The following is a 27,964-nucleotide window of genomic DNA, read 5'->3' as shown; positions in this document are numbered from 1 at the left end:
GTTGGAGAAAGGTCTTAGAATAGGAAAGCAGTACAATCTTTTCAGCTGCAAGAGCACAATTTAGGTAAGCAAGTAAGATAATCTGTAGTTAAAGGAAAAATGTAGTTCTAGGTACATTTCAAGTTATTACAACATATGTTAAGTCCTAAATGTATTATAATCTGTGGCTAAGAAACTGTCAAACAGTTTTAAGGAGACCTGCACCATAAATCCAAAAGGATTACCACAATGCGTGCAGAATCCATTTGTGCTGAACTGATAAAAATCACTTGCAATGCTAATAGATTTTGCAGGTACTGTATTTGTTTTATTCAATTTAACAGCAATTACTCTGATTAATTTGCAATTAATACAATAAAATTAACAAAGTACGAGTTTTCTTTTTTCCTAGCAAAGAAGTAGGAACCAGGCTATAAGAATATGATGTCATAACTGATCATGATCTCAATTTCACATAACCTAGCACTACCCAGCTACTCTTAACCTGAGTATTTTCTTCAGCCACAGTGAGCAGCATTGGAGCAAGCACAACTGGGATTTTTGTGGTTTGTGTGGGGTTTTTTCAGGACAGCAGCATTAACACAGAGCAATCACACAATGACAGCCTGAAACCCATTTGGTTTTGTATTCGGAAGGAGACAATGACGAGAAACCTCCACACAACTCAACTAACTACAGAAGATATCTCATTTATTTAATCAGGTAATTTTAAATTAATAACATTTGTTAACTTTTTGCCTATGTATGCAGCACATTCAGCATAACTTTACATAACTTGTAACTTTAAAGTGTTGCATTTCATTACTAGAAAAACTCAGTTTGACACAAAGTGAGGAGGAAAAAAAAGGAAACAAATACTAGTCAGCATATTTACCATCATAACATAAAAAAATCAGCAATCTAAAGAACTGTCTAACAAGCTGCAAAGTTGTTGAATAGTGAATACAGTGTATTTTTATTGAGTCAGAAGGAAGAGCCAAATATAACGTAAAAAGCTGTATCTAGTTACAAATCTGTATTTTAAGGGTTACAAATTGAGGAGAACCAATCTCTCAACAAAAATCTTTGTCTACCACTAACAATAACCAGTAACTAAAAACAACTGTTTAACCTGTATCGCTTCAAATCAGCAACTTCACACAGACTTGATATCTACACTTGAAACGAGTTACAGAAACTGCAAAGTTTCAGGCAGTAAAATGCAACTTGTACAGGAACAGTTTTAAGACTCTTTACAAATCACTCCATACTGAAGAAACTGGCAGGAGAACACAAGCTGCTTTGGAATTCCTCTTTAGCCCATGTGTTTACCAAGCTACTGGATGAAAAAAGCAAGGATTTCAGAATCCTATATACTAGGTGTATAAATATTCCTATTACAGGCCTCCCAAAAATTAAGCCATGAACTCTGTAGAAGGCTTAAACACATAACAAAGTTGGGGTGATTTGTCTATGGAACAGGCAAGAGAGGTTAGTTAGTTAGTTAAGTGCTAAAATTATCATTATTTGGTGCAAGGCACCCCATGTTAACAAGGGTATCAGATTCTTCCTAGAGCCACAAATAAAGACTGAATTTTGCCCAAAACCAGTAATAAAAAATCTTTAGGAAAAAGTTCACATAGCAAGTTGAGCCACTGCTGTTTAACTATAAGTAGGTCTTCTGTGGTGACAGGCTTTGTTTCAAAATATAAATGGCTTTTGAAACTATTTAAAGTACAAATAATTATAGCAATTATTTGTGAAACAGTATCAAAAGAACATCAACCACAGACTGGATTCCTTCCTTCACTCTTCAGGCTGTGCACACTATATGAGAGTTTCCAGGAATATCCATATTTTTTTAGTCTTCTGAAAAAACATACCCAGGCAATCCCAACTGTCTCACCTTTGAGAAGGGCTACAAAGATGATCAGAGGGCTGTAGCACCTCTCCGGTGGAGACAGACTGAGAAAGTTGGGATTGTTAAACCTGGAGAAGAGAAGGCTCTGGTGAGACCTTAGAGAACCTTTCAGGACCTAAAGGAGGCTTACAACAAGGCTGGAGAGGAATTACAAAGGCATGTAGTGACAGGACAAAGAAAAATGGCTTCAAAGGGAGAATAGGGTTAAGTTAGATATTACAGGAAGAAATTTTTACTCTGAGGGTGGTGAGGCACTGGAACAGGTTGCCCAGAGTTGTTGATAATCCATCCCTGGAAGTGTTCAAGGCTGGATTGGATAGGGCTTTGAGCAACCTGGTCTAGTGAAGGGTGTCCCTCCCTATGGCAGGCAGGTTGGAACTGGAAGATCTTCAAGGTCCCTTTCAACCCAAACCATTCTGTGAGACTATTAACATTGACAGTATCCTACAGCATTATGGTTTTTTATTTATAGTCAAAACTGTAAATTAAGGATAATTCTGAATTATTCTTGGTCATTGACATATATGCACATCTTAAAGCAAACTATACTATGGTAGTCAAAACACAAAGAAAAGATGGTGTGTAGATAAAAGCAAGTGAAAAGATGAATGACAACTTTACTCTTCCTTAGTTCCCCACCCTTTACTTTCGCCCTTCTGAAGGTATTCTCCAAGCAGCTGATTATAGGGCTAATTTTAAAATTCAATCTGAAACAGAAAGAAAGTCTTCTGTTCCAAATATATGAGTTAAGCATCTTCATTTAAATATTCTACTTTAAAAGCTGAGCTATGTAAGTATTCTTCAGGTGATGGCCTGAAGAATAATTCCATCTGAACCAGTCCTAAAGTACACTGTAGCCTGTTATTAAGACCTGAAATTAAAGCACGGGCTAATACTGTCAATACATGTCAAATATTTCCTAGTATGCCTGCAGAGGCTACTTGGCCTTGTGACCTACTGCTGTACCTAAGTCGTGTGGTTGCCATCTGTGACTTACAGGAGTACCCAAAGCACAATAATTTTACAGGCTCTTCCTGATGAAAAAAAAAGTGTCTCAGGCATTATTCACAAAAAACCCCCAACTAATAATCAAAGCCTGGCACTTTATCCAGTATTGTGGTAAGAGTAGCAGTGGGGTAATATTAATAATTAGCCTACCCCCAAGAAAACAACTTACAGTTAAATATATTACAAATTGAGTTTAACATATCAAAAGTTGAGAAATACCCCGCTTCAAAAGAGTCACAGCCTATCAGTATAAAGGAAGAATATAAAACTATTTTATTGACCACTGTTCACCAGTATTTACAATAAAGTAAACAATATACAGTCTGATAACATTCAAATTACTACAAAGTTAGTTTTCACCTGGTCTTCTTAAGACCAAGCGATCCCAAATACTAAAAAGAATGACCCTACTGGTTTAAAGGGCTAGGTTTGGGTAAAGAAGATACATGCACATCAATAGTATAGAAGACTACAAAACATCTGTGAGTTTGTTTAGACATTCATTATGATTCTGTAATAACTATGGAAGTTCATCGATGTTTTATAAAACCTTTTACCTAATATGGAGGAAGTAGTAGTATCAAATGCTCTCTTGTGATAAATGAAATAAGTTGCAGAAAGCTTTTATTTACTTGCTGTTGATGCAAAACATACTACTTCAAAAAAATATCAAATTTGAAACTTGTTAGAATGTATGCTTCTCACATTGCTAATAAATCAAATTTCAGGTTTTAATATTCTTATATATAAAAAAAGCAATGCAAACAATTATTGTGCTTCATCTTCTGGGCATGAATGCCAAGTTAGCCGTTCTTCATAAAAAGCGATTACGATCTGAGGACACTTCACATTAGCTTCTTTGGCCAGCACCAAATCTGCCTCATCAGAGTCTTTCCTGATGTAGAAGAGAGCAGGATTTAAGAAAATTAACAATCAGTACTTCAAAACATTTAGCAGCTCTTGATAAATCCTAAGTTCCGAAAATAATATCAGCTAGAAATTAGTTTCCAGTATACCTTTCACTAAAGCTATCAAAACTTTCCATGCTAATGGTAATGACAAGGTTTCATAGCTCCACTGTTCTTCCCATGGTTTTTTCTGTTTGAAAGAAAAATACTGTTCAAAGGGAATCAGTTATAATGTTACATACTGCAGTATGTAAAGGAGGAAGCAAAACTTGGTTAATTTTGTCTTTTAAAGATTAATCAAAGCTTCAAAGTAAGACTTAAAAATCAATAGGACCAATCTTAAAAGCTGATACTTACATGCAGATTACATTTACCGTTTATGCAAGTAACTTCCTGTATTTCATACTGTTATTCTTGATGCAGTCTTGGGGTAACAAACCAAGCTTGCCAGTCTGACATGCTTCAGATTCCATTTTCAAGTGTATGCTGCCTTTAAAAGTCAGCTTGGTGCATACAAACTTCTACTTGTGTTTGTTACCAATTATGAAAAACTAATCAACTGTAACTGAACTAAACAAAAAAAAATAAAAAAAAGTCCTCTGTGTTTGATTTTGCCAGTTATCACTACAGAAATTCCAACACTCACAATCTTTGTTTTGCAATGTTTTTAAGTTTCACACAGAATTTATAGAGAATTTGAGAAGGCAAAAGGGAGACAATCTCCAACAGCATTAATCTTCAGCAGTCTAAGCACAAGACAAATAACGTCTCAGGAGATCACTCATTTGACTCCATTCTGAAAATCTGCCCTTCTCAAAGGCTGTGGAAAGCCACCCTTCTTATCCTATCACGTTAAGAAATCTGACTCTCAGCAAATGTCAATTCAGTGTCTTGCTTTCTTAACACTGGGAAGAAGCATTCATTTTATCCCATTTGTTCACAAAGCAAGAAATGCTTCTTCCAACACTGTAACTAATGAAGCTGGTCCCCACCTACCCTCCCAACAACACAAACTCCCAACATGACTCTCCTCTCTTATCAGCCCATAATGTCAAGCCTCTCCATATTGTTTATTCTTCATCTCTACCTCTGTTTTCTCCTCTATTTGCTTTCAATTCCACTTTGATGCATGCAGAACAGCTGGCACTATGCTTGGTTAAACAGCTGGCTACCCAGCAGCTGGCTTCTGCTTATTGAAACATGTAAAGCTGGATTTCTGCCTGCCATTCCCTCTGCAAGAGCATTACCAAGATTCAGTTTTTTTCATACAAATGCCAATTTCTCCCTATTTTATCAGAATTTACCTTTCAAAGTAAAACTCAACCAACAGAAATGAAAGATATTTTGGGTTTTGAAGGAAGAGGGATTAAGTCCTAACTGCATATAGAAGGCTTGTTTTTCTAACAATACAAGGTTAATAAGGAGACCACCAGCTTCTGTGTCTTACTCCTGAAATGAAGTTGTCTCTTTAGCCTAAGTGCAGCTGCCTGCCCTCCCTTTATGGACAAGCTATTGATGTAAGACTTACCATTTCATGAGGAACATAAGCTCTCCACTGCTATCCGTAGCCCCAATTATCCGCTCAGGATCAAGACCCCTTGCGAACCCTCTTGGTTTATCAACCTAGTAAGTTAGAAGATGGTTATCTAGTTTAACACAAAATTCTATTTTGGTGCTAGATACAGAAATTTCTGTACATACATGTGTGTGTATGTGTGTGTGTATCAAAAAATATAACCTTAAAACCCCATCAAATCTATAATTACATATTATTGTTTGAAGATGATGTGGAATTTTTCATGACCAATCTTCAGGCCAAGTCATTTAGAGATAGGGTAATAATAAAGGATTTTATGTTCTGAAAACATAATAGATGAAACAAATGATCTAAAGTCATTTCAGTAGATAAGCTGACAAGCATGGTCAGTAAAAATAACAAAAGTAGCAAAATAAAAATGCATGCCTACAAGTGGAAAGACCACATCCTTTTCAGCAAAACAACAGGCTTGGGTTGCCTAAACCAACAATGAAACTGCACCCTTGGGGAACACCTAAACTCCTCTTAGCTCACTCCCATTACACTGGTGACAAAAAAAAAAAAAAAATCACAACTATTTCCCGTATTAGCTCCTTTACAGGTTCACAATATCCTTTTAGAGACAGTGGCCACTACTGCACCAGATGAAGCCAAACAACTGACTGTATACAGAAAGCAAAATATTCTTTGTATTATTCATGAACTATTCTTGCTGGTGCCTTCCAACCTTTTTGACAGTAACCACATGTCCAACTACCTGCTGTCTTCAGTACATGAAAATGACTGGCAGTGTCAGCATTTCAAACTGCTAGTCCGAAAGTTTACGGAAAAAACCATGAACTATTGAACACATTACTACATGTGCATTATTCTGTATATATCGGCACTAAATGTGTCAAGTTGTTCACTCATTTAAACTGAAGGAGAAATTCAGACCTCTCAGGAAAGGTAAGCTTTTCTCACTCACCCTTTCTACTCCTTCTCCACCATCATGCCTGGTCCAAGTCTAAGTAACTGATTGGTTTTCACATTTTGTCACCTTGCCACTCACCTATTCAAAATCTTATACTAAATACAGCAGCAAACCAGAACTTCATTTTTGTTCCATTCATGGACCTTTTGCTCTAATATAAACCTATCATTTAATACCATAAATTAGTAACTCTTAACCAGTCTCACTTTCAATTATTCAGTGTTAAGGGACAATGTAAGAACTCTTAATCATCATGTCAGTCAATCATCCTTTACTAACCATTTGGACAGTCTTATTAATGACAATCAATGTATATCCTTTTCAAACTGAAGATCCAGATGCTATGAAATTTTGCAGTTTTAAATCAGTGTGCAGTTCCCTTAAAGTCACAATATTATTTTGGGGGGATGGAGAGGTAGGGGAGAGATGTAAGGAAATAAAAGCTTAACACGTGAACACATACTTACAGAATCACGCTTCTTCTTTGATTTACTATCATCAGATTCACTATCTGACAAAGATTTTCTTTTGGCACCATCTGTTTTTTCTTTACCAGCTTTCTGAGAGTTCAAAAAAGCTTCAATTAGCTCTGGACAATCTAAGTTCTCTTCAGGCTCCCATGTGTTGTCAGCACTGAAACACACACACATTTATGTAAAACTAGGTGAAGAAGAAAAAGGCAAAACTAGCCCCCTTAAAATAAGCAACTCAATTTTTATCTCACTATATGAGGTAGGTTTGTTAAACCCTAAGGACATTTATCTTGCCACCTTTAGTAGCCTTCATGTACTGCATTTGATGATTGAAGGGATACTTCACTAGTATTGAAAACCAATTGTTCTTAATCTGAAGGTAACACAAAAAGCAGCTCTATTAACACCTGTGTTCTCAGTGGGGTATAAGAGTTGAAACAAGCAATCTGCACCCTACCAAAACTTAGCTGTCTATTTAAACTGACTCACTTCCCTGGTTCCTCTAAAGACTGTCTGTGAAAACAAACAATATGGTATGAGCACTAATACTTACACAGAACAGACTGGACACAGCAGTCATTACAAACAGCCTAAGTATATATAAATATATAAAGCTTTCAGGTATGAGAAACACTCTAAAGTTGTCTGCAAGCACTGAACACAACTATACCTAGAACTATCTGCTTCCTTCAGCTAGCTGACTGCAGGAGGGAACAAAGGTGGGCAGGGCTGGGCACTGCATATGTTTCAGTGAGTATGCATCTTGCTAACTAAAATTTTAAGAAGTCCATGAATGTTCCCCACAACCACTATGCATCTCATGGGCAAATACTGGCACAGCACTATCATACCAGAAGGATACCTAAAAATTATTTTCCATTACAATAACATTACAAGTTATAATATTATTACAAGTCACAATATTATTACAAGTTCAAATCAGACCCTCAAATACTAAACACATTGTACTTTGTGTTTATTGCACACATCGCTACACACTTTTCAGGTGGCAGAGTGCACAATGTTGCAATGCACTCACTTTGGGAGGTATTTAACAGTAATATCACTGCAGACATAACCATTTATGCACAAATTCAAGGTGCATGATCTTCTTTCAGCTGGTAAAGCAAGCTGCCACAGAGTGTCACTGGAAGGAGGCACAACTACATTCCTTCTTAAACAATCAGCTTCTTCAGCCTACTGTAAAGTTTTCATGTACTGTAAGTCCTGGGAAAGACACCCATAAATTCCTTTCAAGTGTGCCTAATGAAGGCAACCATTCCACAGGCAAATTCAATTAATTTGAGAAAAGTTCAGAAAAATTAGTAATAAACAAACTATCTGCTTCAGAGCTGCCTGCAGTTTTGCATTCCTGCATGATTTGTTACTCAGGAGTACCATTCATCCTGCTACATAGATGATAACTGTCAGTCTATCTTACCTTGATAACTATGGACCACAAGCTCTATCAGAGTGGTAAAAGAACAATCACTAAGAACTTGGTAAAAGTCCTCAAATATTTTATACAGCACAAACCATGAACTACATTATCTTTGATTTTATTTTCACACTCGACTGTCCCACTTGACTATGCATTTATGGATGTCCTTCCCTCAAGGTTCTTTAAAGTGGATGCCCATCATCCAATCTCCTCTTTGCACAGTTGTTTCAAATCAATGGTGTTTATCATTCTATCAGAAAAAGAAAAAAAAAAAAAAAAAAGCAATGCCTTACTCTGTAAATCCTTTCCACTTCAAGTAGTATTCCACCTTTCCATTTACAACACGTCTGTCCAGGACTTTCTCCACAACAAACTCTTCAGGCTCTGCCTCTTCAACTTTTTTACCTTTGCCATTCTGCTTCTTTCCCATTTTGTGCTACAAAAGAAATTCAGAATGACATTATTCTTTTTTTTTCCTTACACGATTACTTCACTGGCTTATGAACACTAAAGCCAGAAGCTCAGACTCCTTTCATGTTAGTGCATGTGGTCAGGTAACCTGAGCAAGACATGTTAATCTTTTGGGTTTTTTTCAGATGCTTAATGAGATACCCAACACCAGTTTTTAAAAATGTGAAATTTTTTTGTCCACATACTCAGTAACTATACTCCCGTTAAAAATTTAATTCTCAGTGCTACATGCTCAAAACATCAGGAAACATCTAAAAGTTAACTCTATGCCTGTGAAAAGGCAGAGGGCAAGGCAGAAGTAAAGAGAAGTAATAAGGGAACTGTGAAAATGCATAAAATAGAAAAGAGATGGTGCTGAAAAAAGGTGGTTTCCACCTTTTCCAAAAAAAAAAACCAAAAAAACAAGGAGAAACTGATGGCAGCAAAGTTCATGATCTATTGCTACAATAAGCAAAATACTCAACAATAGCCCGCAGCTTTTGAACAGGACACATGCTAGGAGCATTCCATTACTGCAGTCCCTTCTCATTCTTAGCCATGCACCCATGTAACTTACAAAGAGATGTCACAAAGGTGCATACTTTTAAGACTGCTACACTTAAGTACAGCACTTAACACATACATGGAATTTTGCTAACTTACAAAACTTTTAAAGTGTTTTAAAGTTTACATTTGATAGTTCAGGAAATATTCTTAAGTTCTTTAAATAAATATTACATCCACATCATCCTCAAGGCATTCCCAGTTTAATAAGGCACAATTAAATAGCAGTAGAAGGACACATTTCAGAATTTCCTTGTTTGCAATCTTAAAAAAGTTGGAACAAGCCTATCATGTTGTATCACATTTCTGGAGGACTAGCAGACCAAAGGCAGTTTGTTTGCTATTTTGGACTGCACCTCATAATGAAATTGTCAACTGGCAGCCATAAACTAAGCATTATGCTCCTAAAACATAGAGTTATTCAGCACCCTAATTCAAAATGGACAGAACTAATTCCTCACTAAAGCACTTCCCCTACAACAGGAACACAGACAAGCAAATATCACAAAGCATCTCTATTTGCTTGATACCCATTCTCTAGTCCTCTCTATTGTGAGTTAGTTTGACAATACTGCAATTTTGAAATTTTCAAAATTTTAGAGTAGAATTTTGTCTTGATGTAGTGAAAGGTGAAAAAAAAAAGTATGTTAGAACAAAAATGTCTTCTTTTAGTGAAGACTGGAAGATGATTCTCTTGCCAAAGCCCTGTCTTTGTACCCCTTATTTTTCATAATTAATTTTTCCCTCCCTCCCCAAAATACTTTAATCTTTATGGTTAGTAACCCATAAATTGAAGATTCAAACAACAAAGAGGAAAGTTTCTAGTTTCTCATTTAAACAGAAAGTTTCTTTATATATCTCACATGGCAATCCTTTTAATTTGAGAGCATAGAAGAGAGAACAGAGCATGTATTTCCAATTAGATTATTAGTGCCTGTCTGTATATCCCAGGTGTATTTTGACCACAGCATTCATGTCTGAAAAGTGGTAACTTAAGCATATTGGCTTTTTTGGCCTCCACAGGAAAAAGAATGCAAGACTGATATTAAAGGGAAATACAACATGAAGATGTCCAAGGCTTCTATGAGGGCAGCTTCTTTCAAAAAAATGGAAGTGTGAAATAGAAAGGGGTAGATATGACAAAAAATAAACAAACAATAAAAGTAGCAGAGGGAAAAACGACAACACAGAAAAAGACAGACTCACTATACCATAGTAATAACATTATAATTACTGGTGATGAGGCAAGCAGGCTACAAGTGGGGAACATCTCCATCTGTATTCTCCGTTGGGCTAAAATTCTTTGATTCAATGGAAGACTGTTTTCTGGTACTCTTTTCGGCTTCACTAATTCTTGTCACTTAAAGATCAATGTTTTGGATTTCTGTATCAAAGCAACAATTTGTTTTTTTACTTTCTAAGACTTAAGTATCTTAAGTATCTTCCACAGAGGAAAATGAATGTCATGGGGTCTGTATTTTATTCTTGAAGTGCAGTAATAAATAGCAAAATAAATAGTATGCTGCTTCTGTTTTAAATATTAGAGACTTATTAGGTCTTGTGCATCAGCACTGCTCTTCAAACTCTTGAGCCTATTAAAATAACACTTGATTGCAGAGCCTGCAGAAATACTGAACATGTTAAAAACCTGTACATTCTGGGATTATACAAGCCCATGCAAATCTCAGCCCACAAGTAAATTGTGACACCTGACTGAAGTTAAAGCATACTAAATGTCCACTTGACCCCTAAAGCTCTTTTCTCTAGGGTTGCATGTTGTAAGCTGTAACTTGGGCATTTGACCATTGAAGGCTCATGCATAGCTCGTTTCTCTTTCTGCATTCAGAAGTCACATGACACTGCATATGACAGATGCAGATGTATGGATAATCAATCTTTCTTTGAGGGGCAAGGTTAAACACTGATGTGACACTGTGTAGAATTTTAACATACAAGATATAAGAAAATTGGAATTACAGCTCTAGAGCTATCCTATCCCTTAACACACTGAGGTTTTGCATGCAAATATATAACGAAGCAGAATTAGTTATGGTTCCCATGGGAACCATAACTGATTTTCCTGACCTGTGCAGCAAAATTCTCAACATCAAAAGATTAAAAATACTGCATTTTAAGATTTTTTTCCTCTCTCCAAAGCACCCCTCCCCAGACTGGCTAACTCCTTCTCTCCTTCAAATTAGGGTAAGTGGACAATCAATTACTAACAGAAAGTTTAGACATTCACCTTGGAGAAAAAATTTAAAACAGTACAACACAGAGGAAGCACTCCATTGCACTTCTAAGCCAGGAGTTAATACAAGCTTCGAATATATTTTGAGGTCATTAATAAATTTTGTTAATTTAGGAACAGGCCTTTTGAGTGTATTATAAACTAGTTGCTCTGCTATTGAAGTTTTGAATTGTGCACATTTTTTGCTTACTTCCCCATCTCAACCTCAGATGTATCTCACATCATACTTCTACAGGTCTGTCATAAAACTATGTATCATTATTAGTTGAATTGTAACCAGCAACCAACTGCCCTTAGGAGTCCATATTTTAATGTCAAGCAAAGCTTTAGAGGACTTGAGATCCATGAATGCATCATTAAAATGGTCCAGGAGGGGTTGACATCTGATAATCTCTGCTCCTATGAAATTCAAAGAAACTGTTATTTGTTAAAAATCATTTCAAAAGGCATCTAAAATATGCCACATCATTTTTCAATAATGTTACTTTTCATCTGTAAAGACTGCCTTTCGTCAGGCAAATAGTTTTCTCCAAATACACTGGGAGAAATTAAATGAGCACATGATCTGGACTTAATTTTTTTACATGTATGATGAATTACATGGTATGCTGAAAGGAGGCTAAAAAAAATCCTTAGTGTTTTCTATTGTAGGATAGATGAAATAGTGCAGAATCCTTTCACACATTTTTCCCAACAAGTTTCTCTTTAGAAATGGCAGATTTATTAAAACCAAAGACAATGTCCATTCTAGTAGCCTTACTTTCTGGATCTGAAATTTTGGTCAGAATAATGCTGGGGAGGGGAGATGTGGATGTATCTTTTAAATGGAGATGCCAAGTTATAAGTTTGAAGAAAAATATGTTGATTAAATCCTTATATACTTTAGGTGTGCATGAACTTACCAATGTAGTTTTATTGGAGGCCATTTTTATTGCAGACTTGCAGAGCTTTTACTAGAAAAATGCATGACAATTAAAAGGAAGTTTGCATTACTCAAAGAAAGGCATCCCAAGACAAGCATGGTCCTTGCTCCAACCCCCATGTATTCATTGCATACAACATTTCTTACACGGATTAAATCCAGAACAAAAAGTAGGTTACTACTTTGTCTGGCATAACCCAGTAATGCACCATTAGCCTAGCCAGGATAAATGATACTGACAAGGTGGTATATAGGGTTGAAAAAAGATTTTTCCCAAGGCCTTCAAAAGCATAGACATATTTCTAGGGAAAAGGGGGAGGACCATCAGGGATGCGTATTTCCTTAAACCAAATAGAACAAGAGTTCAGATTCTAGCAGTCGAAGATATACCTAAGGTATATTAACTGCAAATCTGACAGGGAACAGATACATACATGTGGTATAACGAATCACCCATTATTCTTACATGATAGCAAATTCTTATAAACAACAAATATTTATCTTAATGCAACTATAACGTTGCCTTCTGATTCTCAAGTTTGCAAGAGTTAAGGTCCTAGAACAATATTAACTCAGCTAAGATGTACATAATACATATTTAACCTATGCAAATTACGTTGAACACAATCCATCCCCTTTTCCATGCCATTTCTCATACCGACCAGCTCCATAGGCATGTATTGTCCCCGCCCAGCAGCGGGCTATAGAACTGCTAGAATTCCCCATATGCCTAGGTACGGCAGAAAAGTCCTTTAAGGCCAGAAAGCCTCCCGGACTCAGCAATCCCGCCCAATCCTCCCCTGACACGGGAGGTGCATTTTGGCAGTCCCACGGGCTGGGGTAGGCGAGGTGGGAGAAGGGCCGGGGCCAGGGCGCCAGTGCCGAAGGTCTTGCCTTGTATCCCCCCACTTGAGAGGTAGCAGAAATGGGGAAAAAAACCAAACCAAACAAACCAAAAACCCAGTGGCACCCCCCCCGCCCCCCCACCAGAACACAGAGGCAGCCCTGCCGAGGCCTGCTGGGGGCGGCCGCGCCTCGGGCCTGCGGCGGGCGCATGTGAGGCTGGCGGGGCCGCCCCGGGCGAGGTAACGGGGACGCAGGCCCCGGGCCGCTCCCGCCGTAGCTGACAGGGCCCCTTCCACGGCGTCTTTCCTCCGCCCCTTCACGTTTCCCCCGGGCTGGGCCCACGCAGGGACCGCCGGCGGGCCGGCTTTGTCTGCCGCGCGGGTGCCGCTGCCCCCGCCCCCGGCGCTGCTCTCCTTCCCCGGGGCGACAGCGCCCGCTGGTCCGGGGGTCCTCCTCCTTCCCGTGCGGATGCCGAGGCCCCGATCCCCCGACAGCCCCGATCCCCCGACAGCCCCGCTCCGCCCGTCACCCCCCACTGCCAAGGAAGAGGGGGTGGGGAAGAAGCAGCGGTGGGGGGAGGCGGGCGGGCTGCGCTCCGCATCTTCCCTCGGTGGCCCGCAGCGAGCCGCAGAGGAAAGGGGAGTCAGGGAAGGGGACTCGAGGGTGAGTGGCGTGAAAGGAGGCGGCTGCAGCGAGAGAAAAGAGGGAGAGAGAGAAGGATACAGACTTCAATGGTGCCCAGCCGCTTGGGTCTCCTGTCTCCTCCTGGCTCCCGCCCTGCGCGCACTGAGGAGCAGCGGCGGCAGCAACAGCGACATCCGCGGGGGGCTGAGGCGGGGGGTGGGGGCAGGGAGAGAGGGAGGGAGAGAGAGAGGGAGAGAGAGAGAGGGCGGGAGGCGGAGGGCGGGGAGCGGCGCGGCGGTGGCTGGCGGGGCTGGGCTGGGCGAGCACTGCGCGCCGGCGGCTGTGACGGGGCAGAGCGCACGACGCCGCCGCCGCCTACGCGCGAGCCGCTACAACCTCCGACCGTCGTCGCCGCCGGCACAGGAGGGGGGCCAAGACGTCTCTCCAACGCGGGGCGAGCGCAGGACCGCGCCAGGCGTCCAAAAGAAGGAAGATGCCTCGCGGCGACAGGGAAAGCGACTGGGTAAGTCTGGGGGAGCGGACGGGCTTGGCGGACCCCGAGAGCCGCGGCCGCCATCATGGCCGCCGCTGCGAATGTGCGCCGGGCCGATGCTGCCCGCCGGGCCGATGCTTCCCGCCGCTGCGGAGCGAGGCCCTCGATCGATGCGGCCGGGCCAGCAGCGCTGGGGTGGGTTTGAAGCTCGGTTGGATGCCCCCCCCCCCCCCCCTTGGAGCGCAGCCATTTCCCGCGTTGCGGCTGGGAGGCCCGGGCGTGAGCGAGGGGCGGAGGGGGGGAAATAGACTAGGAAAGCAACGGGGCTCTGGGCCTTAGAACTCATTCATAAGCAGGAAAAGGGGTCGGGAGTGTCGGCTGGGGAGGCTTCGCTGCGGGCAGGAGATCCACGGGTGGATCCGCGGTGAAGCTGAAAGGGAGGGGGAGCAGAGGGGGCGGGAAGAAAGGAGCCGTTCCAGCGCCATTTCTGTGGCGCGCGGAGCGGCAGCACTCACCCTTTGTCGCGGTGCGTGCAGGGCCGCCGGAGAGAGAAAAAGGGAGAGAGGGAGGGGGGTGAAGGAGGGGAGGAGAACAAGAGCGGTGGAGCGGGCGGCACCCCCGATGCCGACGATGCGGGCTAGAGCGGAGAGGGCTGCGGCGAAGTTCGCCTCCCTCAGCCGGTGCCCCACGATGTGCCGCGCTAGTGCCAAAATCTGTCGAGTTCTCACTTCCTCCTGTCCGGGCGGAGGGGGAAGGGGGCCAGGGCGAGGGTTCGGGGGGCGATGCGTAGCCGCCCCCGACTACTATTAACCCCCAGGTTTGAGCCTTCGGGGTTTTTGTCAATTTCCGGGAAAACAAACCAAAAAAAGTGACACGGTGCCAGCAACGTTTGAGGCCGCTTCGGCTGCGCTCTGGCACGTCTCGCGAGCCTGTCGGTTGTCGGAAACTGCCGAGCTCGCTGAAGTAGTCAATGACTTGCTGCGTCTTTCTCTCCGGAAATTGCCGAGGTGGCGCCGAGCGCCATTTTCGCATGCTGCGGCAGATTCCGGAAATTACCGAAGCGAGCCGAATGGGCTTCCATTCCTGGTTCGGCTTTTTCCGGCGGCTGTCGAAGCGGATAAGCTCGACGACGATAGCTCCTTCGGCTCATTTCGGAGACGGCCATTACTAACGGAGTCGATGAGTTTTCATTACACAATAAAAACACGTAGGGGCGTTATTCAAAACTGCAGCCCCTTTGGAGATATTTAAGCTCCAGATCCTGGCTTTTTTTATTTTTTAAATTTTTTAAAATTTGTTTTCTTTAAAATAATTAAACCTCGGAAGCGAGCCCGGGCTGGAGTAGGAGGGCGCTAACACGGAGCTGAATTTCAAATTACGTAACAGCTCAGGCAGCCATTACCGACCGGTTTTACGGTACTCTCGAGCAGGAATACGTAAACCATGAAGAACATGGTACGTGGAATGGGAGGATTTATAGTTTGCTTTTAAGGAGGGAGACGCGTTTGCTTGTACAGACGGAGTGAATTTTTTCGGGGTTGGGAATTACAAGCAAGCTTGAGCCGCCCGCGCCAAGTCCGGGCGCTGCCGCTGGGTCGCAATACGGGGCGGATGCTTGATGTCTTTGCGCAGAGGAAGGTTCTGGAAGCGGCGACTGGGGCTGGCGCGCAGCCGGGCAAGGCGGCGGAAGCTGCGGTAACCCCGCATGGCGGACATGTGTTCTTGAGCCTGTGGCCATGGCTATTAGCTGCGCTGCTGCTGAGGTGTCGTCTGAGGAGGGGGAGTCGGGACTCCGCGGGTCAGGGGCCGTCTTGGCCCCGCGAGGCGCGGAGCGGCCGAAGCGGCGCTGCGGGTAATGGCGGTGGCGAGGGGGAGGGGTAAAATGGCGGCCTGGCCGAGACTCGTGGCTGCGAGGGGCGGCGGGGTTCCCTCCGGCAGAGCGGGGGCCAGCTGTAGCGTTTGGTATCTACGGGGGCGAGGAGGAGCGTCGGAGAGGACGTAGTACCGTGTGTGTAGGTGCACGCTCGAAGCAAGTCGCAGCGCTCTCCCTGGAGGCGGCGGCTGCTCCCGGGCGCCATTTTCCCCGCCCGGCTCGGGGCCGCGGTGTTCCTGGTGCCGCCACATGGCGGAGCCGGCACGGCCGCTGTGTCCCGGCCGCCACAGGCGGCGGGCGGGCAGCTGCTGAGGGGTTGCAGAGTCCTAGGGTTCAGGGGTCCCTTCGCTTGTCTCCGGTAAACATTTTTGTTGCCCGAATTATTAGTTCCGCAGTCAGCGTGGATTGTATGTGCACACGTTACTCTACATAAAACACCTTTCCTTGCACTGATGATTAATTTTTCAGTAAATGCTATGCGTTTTCCAGTCCTTTTAAGTTGGTTTAAGCCTGTGAAGGAAAGCTTAACATACACACGGATGAACATCCTACAGAGGTTGTAAAAATTACTTCTGGCGCTTGGTTCCTTCTACGGGGAGTACTGTGGAAATCTTGAAAGAGGTGTTACCTCCAGCTTTTGTATTGTGGCCCTTCGTAGGTATTAGGCATCTCTGTCTTTACCAAAAGAGTATTTTCCTCAGGATTGTAATAGGTACTGGCATGATGATAGTTACTGTACATTTTACACCTCCAGCACAAACTTAAGATGGGCAGAGCTCTGCAGTCTGGTGGGAGGTTAGTGTTAGCCTAACTAGAGCTCCTTGAAACTGGCTCATTTAAGACAAGTAGCTTCTCTGCATCTAGAGATTGTCTGCCTGTTAGTGGAGCAGCATGTGTGTGCTGTTTTCGCATAGTGGGTTTCATTAAAGAACTGGGAATGAATTTTGTTACTGTTGTGTTCTGACATGCGTGATGCCTAGATGTTGTTCTGGGTAGAGCATGACCCTGAATACATCTGTAAAATGTATTAGTATTCTGTTTAGTGTCTGTTAGTTATGTGTTGTATATTTTCATTGTTACAGCTGATAGAGTCCATTCTTCCCTTGCATTCCATTTACAGGTTTATAGCTGTTTTCAGGGGTAAATGTTTCAGGGAAAAATCCTACCTGCTTATTAAATTTTCTTGATTCTCATATTATTATTATGTTAATTTTTAAATGCATAGCAATTCATTATACAAGAAAATGTGTCTTTTGTAGACCTATGAAACTGTAAGCAAGTGGTCCCTAATTCTGAAGCAGCAGAACTGAAGGAAATTTTTTTTAGTATTGTTGTTTAAATATTTTTGTCTGCCATTCTACTCAATAAATAGCATTATGACATATGATGAATATATGGTATTTTAAATACTGGTTTGCAATGCAGCGTTCTTTCATTCCTTCCTTTTATGCGATAAGGTGGGGGGAAATTACTTAAAAGATGTGTCTGCTGCTTTTAAACTTGTCTCATTTTGTTTGTCTGTGCAAGGAAGAGACAGCAATAGCTTTATTTGTATTCTTAGAAGAAAAAAGCAGATCCAGCAGCAGATTCCAAGTCTTTTCAAGTGAAATTTGGGCTAATCAGTCTCAAATAGAGTATGTATTTGGAGGAGAGAAAGTTGGCTTCCTTGTCAGAGTGCAGGATGTCAAGCTGGTAATAAGGAAGTGTATTTCAAAAAAACCGTGGTTTGTTACTGCCTACAGTAATTGTCTTTTGTTATATGCATCTTGATCCAGGCTTGCCTTGGACATCCTCAGAAAACTTGTAGGTCTACATGCAAATCGGCTTAATAGTTCTAAAAGCATATGTGCACTGAAGTCTTTTGTTGTTTTCTTAGTCTCATAGTTTTCTCTGATTTCCTTTTAAAACTTAATCATAATGCCCATTGCACAGTTAATCATGTTGTGCTTGTCAATTGCACCTGCTGCAATGTTTGAGTTATACAAAAAACAACCACCACACTAAACACACACACAACCAAACACCCAAGCAGATTTTCTTGATTTTAGTGTTTAAAGTTTTACAGTATAAAGACGAAGTGATTTGGTTTGAGTTCTCTTGTCCCTAGCCAGAATGGTTCTCTTCAAAACAAGATTCCAAAATAATAAATCTATGGAAGGAGACTGCTTTTTGGTGAATTGTTAAAATTGTTTGGTATGAAAATTTCACACGTGAGCTAGTGATACTATTGTATGTAGAAACCAGCAATTAAAAGGCCTGGATTGTATAAAAAAAACTACTATAAGATTGTTTTGAACTGATACAAGTTGGAAGGTGGTCTTTCTGCTTTAGTTTACCACTGAACACAAAAAAGTAAATGCATTACTTTATTACTGGTCCTGGTTTTTGTTGGGTTTGTTAGGTTTTTTTTTATAATGTGCTTGTCATTGCATAAGAGATCTCTGCTGATCAAGTGCAGTGATGATCTCTCTGCAAGGAAATTTCTGAAAGTCTTACTGGACGCATGATATTAGTGAATGTGAATATGTATTATTCACATTTCTGCTTTAAAGGGAATTATTTTAATGCTGCACCTGTTGAGGGTATATAGGTTTGTTGCTAATTCCAGTGGTGTGGGATCCTAGATTAATTTTACAGATGCTTGACTTTTATTTGTTTTAGTAATTACGGAGAAAATGCGAATTGTTAACTTGTCACAGAACATACTTAAATGTATTTAATTTATTTTTACTTATAATGCCTTGGATGAATAGTATGGTAGTATTCATGTAAAACAGTTTAATCTAGAATGACTTTTAGAAATTAATGTTACCTGGCATCAGACAGTATAAATTAATTCATATTTTCTGTAATAAAAACAAACCCCAAAGTTCTCATTTTCATTTCCTTTAAAAAGCATCTCATATGGGTCTTTGAGAGGAATATTCTGGAAGTCTTTTAAGTATGGTCCCTTGTTCTTGGTCTCTAGAGAGGGAGAGACAGGAGTAAGGACTAAAGAAATTTGTATTGTAAAAGTGGACCTGCAGAATTGCATAAATAGCTTAATTTCTTTAATATGGGTAGAACCTTTAGAAGAGCCAGATCTCATTTTAAAAATAAATCCTACTGAATATCTTTGGCACTTAGGAAAATCTTGGTTGGTGTCTGATTTGCTTATGCAGAAGAGGTGTTTTAAATGAAATTAATGTAATCTTTTTTTTTTTTTTTCTGTGGCAGAGGGAAAAGGAGCAGTTCCGCAAACTGTTTATTGGCGGCTTAAGCTTTGAAACCACAGAAGAAAGTTTGAGGAGTTACTATGAGCAATGGGGAAAACTTACAGACTGTGTGGTAAGTTTAGCATACTAATATATAGCAATGGCATGGAATGGGTAAGAATTCTAAATGGGGAGCATGTTTTCTGGATAGCTTAGGAAAGGTGGAATATTAGATTTTAGTGGTTGGCTTATACACAGTTGAGTCTATTGTAGCGGTATACATACATTTTTCTTTTGCAAATTGGATAGCATTAGGGAGTATTCACAACCTGTTTTCTGTAAAATTCTCCCAGGTTATCTCTAACCACTGATTTCAGTAGTTGGACTTCAGTATCAGTGGCTGAAGTGCGTTAGGAAGTTCTTACACAGAGCACCATTACATCTCTGTAGTTGGTAACATTTGGCAAACAGCTGGTGTTGTGGTAAGCAGTAAGCAGCCTGAATAAAGCTGGAAAAGAATCCCTTCCTCTGTGATGTTTTCATAGAGTCACTAAGATTGGAAAAAAATATTTAGGTCATTGACTGTTAACCTGGCATGGACAAGTTCATTCCTAAACCATATCCATGAGCACCACATTTGTGTGTGTCTTTGAAATACCGACAGAGATGGTGGATCTGGCAGAAATTCTCTACGGAATTGTCTTGGGAGTAGTACATCCTAGCACAGATTTAAAGTCTGTGGTCTTCATAAAGATTTAAAGAAATTACATGCATGTTTTTTCTTTTGCAAAAACGAACATAAACGCACATCAGTGATCTAGCAGAATTTCTGAATTAACTAAATCTTGGAGGACAACAGTGGTTTGAATTTCTTTGATGCCAAGCAGTATCACTCATTAAATCAACAATCTGCTGCTTTACTATAATTGTATTTTGAAATCAAATCAAGGAAAATGTAAATTAAGCTTACATACTTACTCTAAATACTGTTAGCAAAAAGCTTAATATGAGACAGGTATAAGTAGTTTAAATGTTTTTGTTGGTTTTAGGTAATGAGGGATCCTGCAAGCAAAAGATCGAGGGGGTTTGGTTTTGTAACATTCTCTTCCATGGCTGAAGTTGATGCAGCTATGGCTGCAAGACCTCACACAATTGATGGAAGGGTGGTTGAGCCTAAAAGAGCTGTGGCTAGAGAGGTAAGTGTGGCTTTGAGAGCAGATACTTCTCATGCTTTGAAAAATACCTGTTTTGGTCAGACAGTTAGGCTTTGTTCTTGTTTGAAATTGACTGGGTTTAAATTACCTGGTTAAAAGCCCATAGTTGGGGCACTGTTTCCCACACTTTTGGTCACTTACGTAATGTCTATTATTACAGTGAGTTACGTTATTCTGGTTGTGGAATCATGTCTGCAAGGAACATATCTGGGGTCTGAAAACTGTTGTTGCAAACATGTTGAATATCTGTAATAATGCAAATTCCAAAGTAACTCTTCTTTGGAATAGATCCTCTTACAAGCCTAAAATTAATAAACTCCTGTCAGTCTTTTCTGACTACTCAAAGATATTTTTAGAGTATTTCTAAAAGGTACATAAAACCAGAGAATGTTGCAAGGAAACTTTTCCAGTGGTGATGTACAGAATCATCTGTGGACTTAGGCTGGTTTTAGCCTCAGGCATACTTGATTTCCACTTGAGGGTATAAATTACACAAATGAGGGGTATGTGTACAGGAACAAGGTGAACCTGTAAGCCAGGTAACTGTGGCACAGAAGTACTTGAGGAAGAAGGGTGGATTATAAGGCAAGTTCCATTCACCACACAGGAGCTCTTGGGGGAGGGTTTACCAGATTGAGGTTTTAATACATTTGGACTGAAGAACCTGATTTGAATGAGCTGTCCCAAAGGTATAGGGAAATGGAAATCATAATCACTGGTACCCCTGTTAGCTATCCCAATTTTCTTTCCATTCTCTGCAGAATGCAGGGTTGGTTAGATTTGGAAAAAGGTAATTACAGCAGTATGTGTGTATACTGTTTAATGGGGTTCAAATGCATAGCTGTGAATTTGCTAAGGTTGAAGGACCTTGATGCAAAAGTGGAATGTGGGTTCACTGCCTTTGGGGAATTTGGCAGAAGAAGCTGATGGCATCTTTATTCAAACAATTACTAAAATCATGCTCTCACTTATTAAATACTTGCAGTTCTTCCAAACTGTTGATCTGTATCATTTTTCGGTGTTTTTAAGGCTTTGACATGAAGGGGAGAGGAAAAACCTCCCAAGTAACCATGTAACTTTTCTCTCAGAAGGCCCCCTAAATGAGCTTGCAAGGTCATGCTTCATAAAAGGGCTGTACCTTAGTGCTTGAAAAATCCTAGTTTATCTGAATTCTACTCCTGAAATCATAGTATAAAGTAGTGCTTTGTGAAATTGCTTTCGTTTGTGCTAATTTAAAAGTTTTTCTAACAGGAATCTGGAAAACCTGGTGCTCATGTTACTGTGAAAAAACTGTTTGTTGGTGGTATTAAAGAGGACACTGAAGAGCACCACCTTCGTGACTACTTTGAGGAATATGGAAAAATTGACACTATTGAAATCATTACTGACAGACAGTCTGGTAAAAAGAGAGGGTTTGGATTTGTTACATTTGATGACCATGATCCTGTGGATAAAATTGTATGTAAGTAATTTTACCCTTTGCTTGGGTAGTAGTGATTCTTGCAGCCTTGGTGGTTGTGTAAAACTAGAAATAATGGGATTTAGTTACATGCCGGTATATTTGCTTTATCTTAGGTTCCTGAATGTGTGGGAACATGTATTTCAAATAAGTACTGTCATCCTTGTTCAAAAATCGTATGGTATTTTGTGTTCTTTTATATGATTCAGAATGTGTTTGGGCTGTAAGTCTGATATTCTGACTTGTTGTCAGTTAAATGCTGATAGCCTCTTACTTGGTTACAGTGCAGAAGTACCACACCATCAATGGCCATAATGCAGAAGTAAGGAAAGCTCTCTCTAGACAGGAAATGCAGGAGGTTCAGAATTCTAGGAGTGGTAGAGGAGGTATGTACAAGTAATGGTTAGTAGTTTGTGGTTGATGTTTGTGTTCAGTTCCCACAATCACACTACTTACAAATGTTAAACTGATACAGGGAACTTCGGTTTTGGTGATGCTCGTGGAGGTGGTGGCAACTTTGGTCCAGGACCTGGCAGCAATTTCAGAGGGGGAGCTGGTAAGACAGGCATGTTTGTAGCATTTACGTTTTTTACCTTATTAATACTGTTTTTCTGGTTCTGCATGACTTTGTATGCTGTGATGCTATTCAACTTGAAAGCAGCTGTAGCAATTGAGAGAATTTTTGGGAAAAGTAATTTGCAAGTGAAATTGTGTTTTGGTCTTTTTGGTTGATTGGTTTTTAGCTTTTATTGAAAGCCCAAAGTAACCTAAACTTAATTATTGCTAAGAAGGTCAGAGATTTCTCTGATTCTGTGCAGTGTTGCCTGACCTTTTAAAACTGGGTACAATCCAAATGCAAGAAAAGGAAAAATGTAGAGCGATGACTGGATGTTTCACTTCTGTTTTTCTGAAGTTAATTGTACATATTCTTAATTGATAATTTCTGAGATTTGGTTCTTAAGGTCATTAGGGTTTGAGAATTTGACCACTTTGCTGCAGGTAAATTGAAATCCTCTGGGTTTTTTTCTCCCAATAGATGGATATGGAAGTGGCCGTGGATTTGGTGATGGATATAATGGATATGGCGGAGGACCTGGAGGTTAGTTTGGTGTTGCAGTGGTGATTTATTTTTCTCTTGTGAAGAAACACTTGCATATTTATATCCATATGTGTAAAATGTATCTGAATTACCTGAGCCATTTTGTTGGCTTTAAGAAGTATACATGGTTGTTTGCTTATGTCAGATTTCCGTATGGCAGACTGTATGGTTATTTCTTGGACAGCCGTTTTCTTTAGGATAGGAGCGGGTCTTAAATTTCCTGGAAAAATTAAGATCTTAATTAAATGTTCAGTTGAGGTCTTGAGGCAGTCTGACTGGTGAGGTTTGGTCACAGTTCAGTTAGGGTGGGAGATGGTATGTGCTTTAAAAAGCACTGTTCATAAAAAATTCCTTCAGAAAACTACTTTTTTTTTCTCTTTGTTTTTCTAAGCAGGAGAACACCCTTTGTGTGTAATTTGAGTGCGTTCTATATTGAAAAGTTCATTTAAAAGGATTATGTTTTCACAGGTGGCAACTTTGGTGGCAGTCCTGGTTATGGAGGAGGAAGAGGAGGCTATGGTGGAGGAGGCCCTGGATATGGCAACCAGGGTGGAGGCTATGGAGGTGGTTATGACAACTACGGAGGAGGTAACATTAGGATTAAAACGTTCAGGCATTTCAGTTACAAATTACTGCAGGTCATTTGAGGCTGGGAGGAGGGGTGTTTGTATATGTTGTGTAAGGAAGCTGTTGTTTTTCAAGTAGTGTGAAATAGAATGAAAACACTTGTTTCGTGCATGCAGTGCTGGAATGCATGTGTGATTTAGTACTTTATTTAGAGCTTTTGTAATGGGGTATCTTGGAGTATTGTATCCATTTTAGCTCATCCAGATATTTCTCCATTTTTGTGTTGGTAATTATAGGCAATTACGGAAGTGGAAACTATAATGATTTTGGCAATTACAACCAACAACCTTCAAATTATGGTCCGATGAAGAGTGGAAATTTTGGTGGCAGCAGGAACATGGGGGGACCATATGGTGGAGGTATTGTATATGTCTTTTATTTTCCTTGTAGCTGGAGTGGGTGGGCTTCTAGGACTTGTGGGGAAATAGAAGACATGGGGCAACTTTTTTTAACTAAAAAAAAGTAGACTGAGGTTAGATATTAGGGAAAAAATCTACTGTGAGGATGATGAGGCACTGAAACTGGTTGCTGAGAGGTGGTGTCAGTGCCCCATCGCTGGCAGTGATCAAAGCAGGGTTAGATGTGGCTTGAGGCATCCTGGTCTAGTGACAGATAACCCTGCCCATGGCAGAAGGGTTGGAGCGAAATGACCTTGAAAAGTCCCTTCCAACCCCCGGGTCATTCTGTATGATTCCAAGATGGATATGGAGAAATTGGATAGCTTCTGCAAGAGATGGACTGCAGTGCCTGTGTTTTTTCTGCAAGTTGGCTTCAGTGTCTCATCCTGAGATTGTAAAGCTTGTCTGAGAGAAAATTATTATTTTGAAACAGATAAAATGTACTTTTCCACAGTGTTTAGCAATTTTGAGTTTAAAGATTCTATTTCATGTTCTTTGCTGTCAGCTCACACTATTTGTGGAGAGTCTGGTCAATTTCCAGAATATTTGCTGTGATTTCTTTTTATCTTGTGTCTTTTTTTTCTGATGCTTCTTGCTTTTTGTTGTCTTAAGTGTTACTTGATATGGAATATCATCAGGCTTGTGAAATGGCAACTGAAACATGAAGCCCTTTCTTCTAAAGTTTAGCCTGCGAGCAAATTCAGCACTCACAGGCTCAAGACAGCACAGTGCATCAAATTACATGTGACACTGTTGAATCTTCTAAGATTTCAGCATGTAGTTAGTTGCTTCCTGTGGCAGTCTTTGGAGGTTCTTTAGAGGAAGACAAGGAAATGTTAGAAGTCTTTGTTATATATGTTGTCACTGGAAGTAAAGCAGATGTTACTCTTCATTCAGTCAAGCTTAGATTGATCGTTCCAGTCAAAAACTTTCCTAGATTCAAAAATGAACTGATGGGACTATTCTGTTTCTTGTTCTGCAACTGCAGGAAACTATGGTCCTGGGGGCAGTGGAGGAAGTGGTGGATATGGAGGGAGGAGCCGTTACTGAGTTTATTCAAGCATGCCATGGGTAAGTATGTTTTTAAATGTTAAAATTGCAGTGATTCTTGAGAGTAGCTGCAGGAGTTAAAAGCTTTTTAGGATATTATCTTTCCTTTAAAAAATGGTTAGATGAATAATTTCATAACCTATTTTTTTACTCTTTACTTCTGTTGAAACAGGCTTCACTGTATAAATAGGAGAGGATGAGAGCCCAGAGGTAACAGAACAGCTTCAGGTTATCGAAATAACAATGTTAAGGAAACACTTATCTCAGTCATGCATAAATATGCAGTGGTATGGCAGAAGACACCAGAGCAGATGCAGAGAGCCATTTTGTGAATGGATTTGGATTATTTAATAACATTACCTTACTGTGGAGGAAGGATTGTAAAAATGCCTTTGAGACAGTTTCTTAGCTTTTTAATTGTTGTTTCTTTCTAGTGGTCTTTGTAAGTGTAGAAGCATTCCTTTGATAATGTTAAATTTGTAAGTTTCAGGTGACATGTGAAACCTTTTTTAAGATTTTTCTCAAAGTTTTGAAAAGCTTTTAGCCAGGATCATGGTGTAATAAGACATAACGTTTTCCTTTTAAAAATTTAAGTGCGTGTGTAGAGTTAAGAAGCTGTTGTACATTTATGATTTTAATAAAATAATTCTAAAGGAAATATTGTGTAATTTTAGATTTTTTTTTAATACTGTAAAATAAGGCAAGGAGTGGGTAGTATAAGGTCCCACATAATACAAAGCTATTGTTGTACGTGTAAAATTTAATGCCGGTGAGAAAAAGTATGTTGTCTGTAAATTACCAGGTTTAAAATATCTAGGTAACTTAAGGGGTATCTCTGCAAGGAGAAACACCTTTTTAGATTTTTTAGATGCTGCTTCTTCAATGGCAAGGAAAGGAACCCCCCCCAGCAAGGTACTCTTCCAGGGACGCAGGTCTAGTACAAGAGAACTCTTGAAAACATCTCTAAAAGTTCAGCCAGTCTTAAAAAGCTGTGCTGTATCTCTGCAAAGCTTTAACTACGGTAGATTGTTTATAAGGATGGCAACGAAGGCTGAGGGTGTAGAGCAAAATAGTTCTAAGCTTCAGTTAAACTTCTTTAGGTAAGATCTTATTTACTTTTCCTTTCTTAATGTTTCAAAACCAAGAAACTAATCATGTATGACAGTATTCTTGCAGTATAGTGATTATCGTTATGTAGTTTAACATAGCAATGAATGGAGTTAACGATTACAAATTGAAAAGAAACTTGTGAATCCTGTTTTCTTGTATTATTAAATTTTTTTACAAAAAGAAATCTGTTAATTTCAGCTACTTAACATATTTTTTTCCTACTGGAATCTAGCTATGATATGAACCCTGGACAAGCATAGACTGCTGCCACTGTACACTGCTACAGTTGAACAAATGAGACCTGCAAGTGTCCATTAGTAAAGCTTTGCAAGGGTTCCATCCCTGGTGTTGGTAGTTAAAATGGTAGGTCACAAGTTAATTAAATCATACAACTTTATTTTTGCATCCTGCAACATTTTCTTTTTTCTTGGGAGTCTATGCATTATGGTGGTTGCAAGGTAATGCAACGAAGGTAGTTCTGTGCTGTTGAAAATGAACTATGTTGTTACGTGTCTTGTCTGCTGTAATCTATTCTATATAACACATTTCATCCTGAAGGTTCCCAAGTAACTGTAGCCTGTTTACGTGTAAGGAAAAAATTGCACCACAGAATACATCTGCCTCTGTGAAGGAATGTGTCGTCCATTCTTTTAACAACTGCATAAGCAGTTCTTTAGGAGGGAAAGTGAAACCTTCAAATGAAACTGCAGGTGGTATTTCATAAGTGTACGATGTATTTATGTAAATTGAAATTTGGCTAGAATGTTGAGGTTTCCACCATTTTTTATAGTTCTTGCAGCTAACAAACCTTAGTGCCAAATTTAGTCAGCCTTACTCTCACTGCATTGAATGTTTGCACCTCAAATTGATGGAAATTTATCAAGTAATGAATGAGTTATTCAGAGTAAGGGTGGCATACTCTACTAGATTTGGTTTTAAAATAAAAATCAACAAAACCTATCAAAAAAAAAAAAAAAAAAAGGGCAACCAAAAATGCCTTAATTTCAAAGTTGATAGCCTCTTAAAAGGCTATGCACTGAAGAACGTGGACTCAGCTAACATAAGTCCTGTTCCTTTTGTGTTAGACACACCAGTGAACTGCTTATACTTTTTTTTTAAAAAATGGCTGAAGTTCCCCTATTGATAATTTGGTTTAGACATATGTGATAAACATCTTCAGATACACTTTTTTTTTCTTTGGCAGGAAGGTGCCATGCTGCAGGTAACTAATGAAGAAGTGGTCAACCACAGAAACGCTTCAAGAAATAAGAAATTCTGTATCATCAGAAAATAGTTGTTTTTGCTGCCTTCATTAAAAATCTAGAGGTTAAATGAATACTGATAAAACATCACAATTAGTACAGCTCCCTGTAATGATGGGTTTTTTAAATCAAAGTAAAAATGTCTTGTAAACATTTCGAATAAAATTCAGATTCGTTAGGAGAAACAAATCACTAATGTTAAAATAGCAAACATTCTGTGAGTAGAAAGTTTAACTACATATATTTATAACTTTCATAGCTTTAAAATAAAGTATTTTTATACCAAAA

The 27,964-nt window shown here is 40.1% G+C and overlaps 2 protein-coding genes across 13 annotated transcripts; one reads left to right on the top strand and one right to left on the bottom strand.

Moving 5' to 3' along the window:
- Positions 1-673: 673 nt before the first annotated feature.
- CBX3 (chromobox 3) lies at positions 674-15,248 on the bottom strand. 6 transcript variants are annotated; one of them, XM_066319126.1, is made up of 6 exons: positions 14,906-15,248; positions 12,408-12,458; positions 8,534-8,676; positions 6,794-6,959; positions 5,345-5,439; positions 674-3,803 (listed from the first exon to the last, which is right to left on the bottom strand). In XM_066319126.1, exons 2-6 carry the CDS (start codon positions 12,429-12,431, stop codon positions 3,677-3,679), a joined length of 555 nt encoding a protein of 184 aa, XP_066175223.1. In that variant the 5' UTR covers positions 12,432-12,458; positions 14,906-15,248; the 3' UTR covers positions 674-3,676. The 6 variants fall into 6 exon arrangements, with proteins under 6 accessions (XP_066175223.1, XP_066175206.1, XP_066175214.1 ...); XM_066319109.1 differs by lacking the exons at positions 12,408-12,458; positions 14,906-15,248 and adding exons at positions 10,489-10,638; positions 14,001-14,121; XM_066319117.1 differs by lacking the exon at positions 14,906-15,248 and adding an exon at positions 14,001-14,120.
- On the top strand, positions 14,288-27,964 carry HNRNPA2B1 (heterogeneous nuclear ribonucleoprotein A2/B1). 7 transcript variants are annotated; one of them, XM_066319042.1, is made up of 13 exons: positions 14,288-14,420; positions 19,480-19,590; positions 20,507-20,653; positions 21,923-22,133; positions 22,415-22,516; positions 22,606-22,686; positions 23,167-23,229; positions 23,698-23,817; positions 24,093-24,215; positions 25,243-25,325; positions 25,477-26,404; positions 26,647-26,777; positions 27,619-27,964. In XM_066319042.1, the coding sequence occupies exons 1-10, from the start codon at positions 14,391-14,393 to the stop codon at positions 25,302-25,304; spliced, it is 1,050 nt and encodes a 349-aa protein (XP_066175139.1). In that variant the 5' UTR covers positions 14,288-14,390; the 3' UTR covers positions 25,305-25,325; positions 25,477-26,404; positions 26,647-26,777; positions 27,619-27,964. The 7 variants fall into 7 exon arrangements, with proteins under 7 accessions (XP_066175139.1, XP_066175105.1, XP_066175113.1 ...); XM_066319008.1 differs by having other exon boundaries at positions 22,606-22,695; XM_066319051.1 differs by lacking the exon at positions 14,288-14,420 and adding an exon at positions 15,438-15,845 and having other exon boundaries at positions 22,606-22,695.

This window comes from Sylvia atricapilla, chromosome 1, assembly GCF_009819655.1.
Source record: "Sylvia atricapilla isolate bSylAtr1 chromosome 1, bSylAtr1.pri, whole genome shotgun sequence".
Lineage (NCBI taxonomy): Eukaryota > Metazoa > Chordata > Aves > Passeriformes > Sylviidae > Sylvia > Sylvia atricapilla.
Note: the sequence above shows the minus strand (reverse complement) of the source record. Positions and strands in the feature narration are given on the sequence as shown.

Bases quoted from the DNA above. Each gene is read 5' to 3' on its own strand.
- CBX3 (XM_066319091.1), bottom strand. From the start codon at position 14,477: ATGATGGCGGCCGCGGCTCTCGGGGTCCGCCAAGCCCGTCCGCTCCCC. The intron at 6,960-8,533 runs GTAAGGCATTGC...TGTGTGTTTCAG, and splicing joins AAGTGGAAAGGATTTACAGA to TGCTGACAACACATGGGAGC. The intron at 3,804-5,344 runs GTAAGTCTTACA...CTTCTACATCAG, and splicing joins CTTATGTTCCTCATGAAATG to GAAAGACTCTGATGAGGCAG.
- HNRNPA2B1 (XM_066319034.1), top strand. From the start codon at position 14,391: ATGCCTCGCGGCGACAGGGAAAGCGACTGG. The intron at 20,654-21,922 runs GTAAGTGTGGCT...TTTTTCTAACAG, and splicing joins AAAGAGCTGTGGCTAGAGAG to GAATCTGGAAAACCTGGTGC. The intron at 23,818-24,092 runs GTAACATTAGGA...TGGTAATTATAG, and splicing joins TTATGACAACTACGGAGGAG to GCAATTACGGAAGTGGAAAC.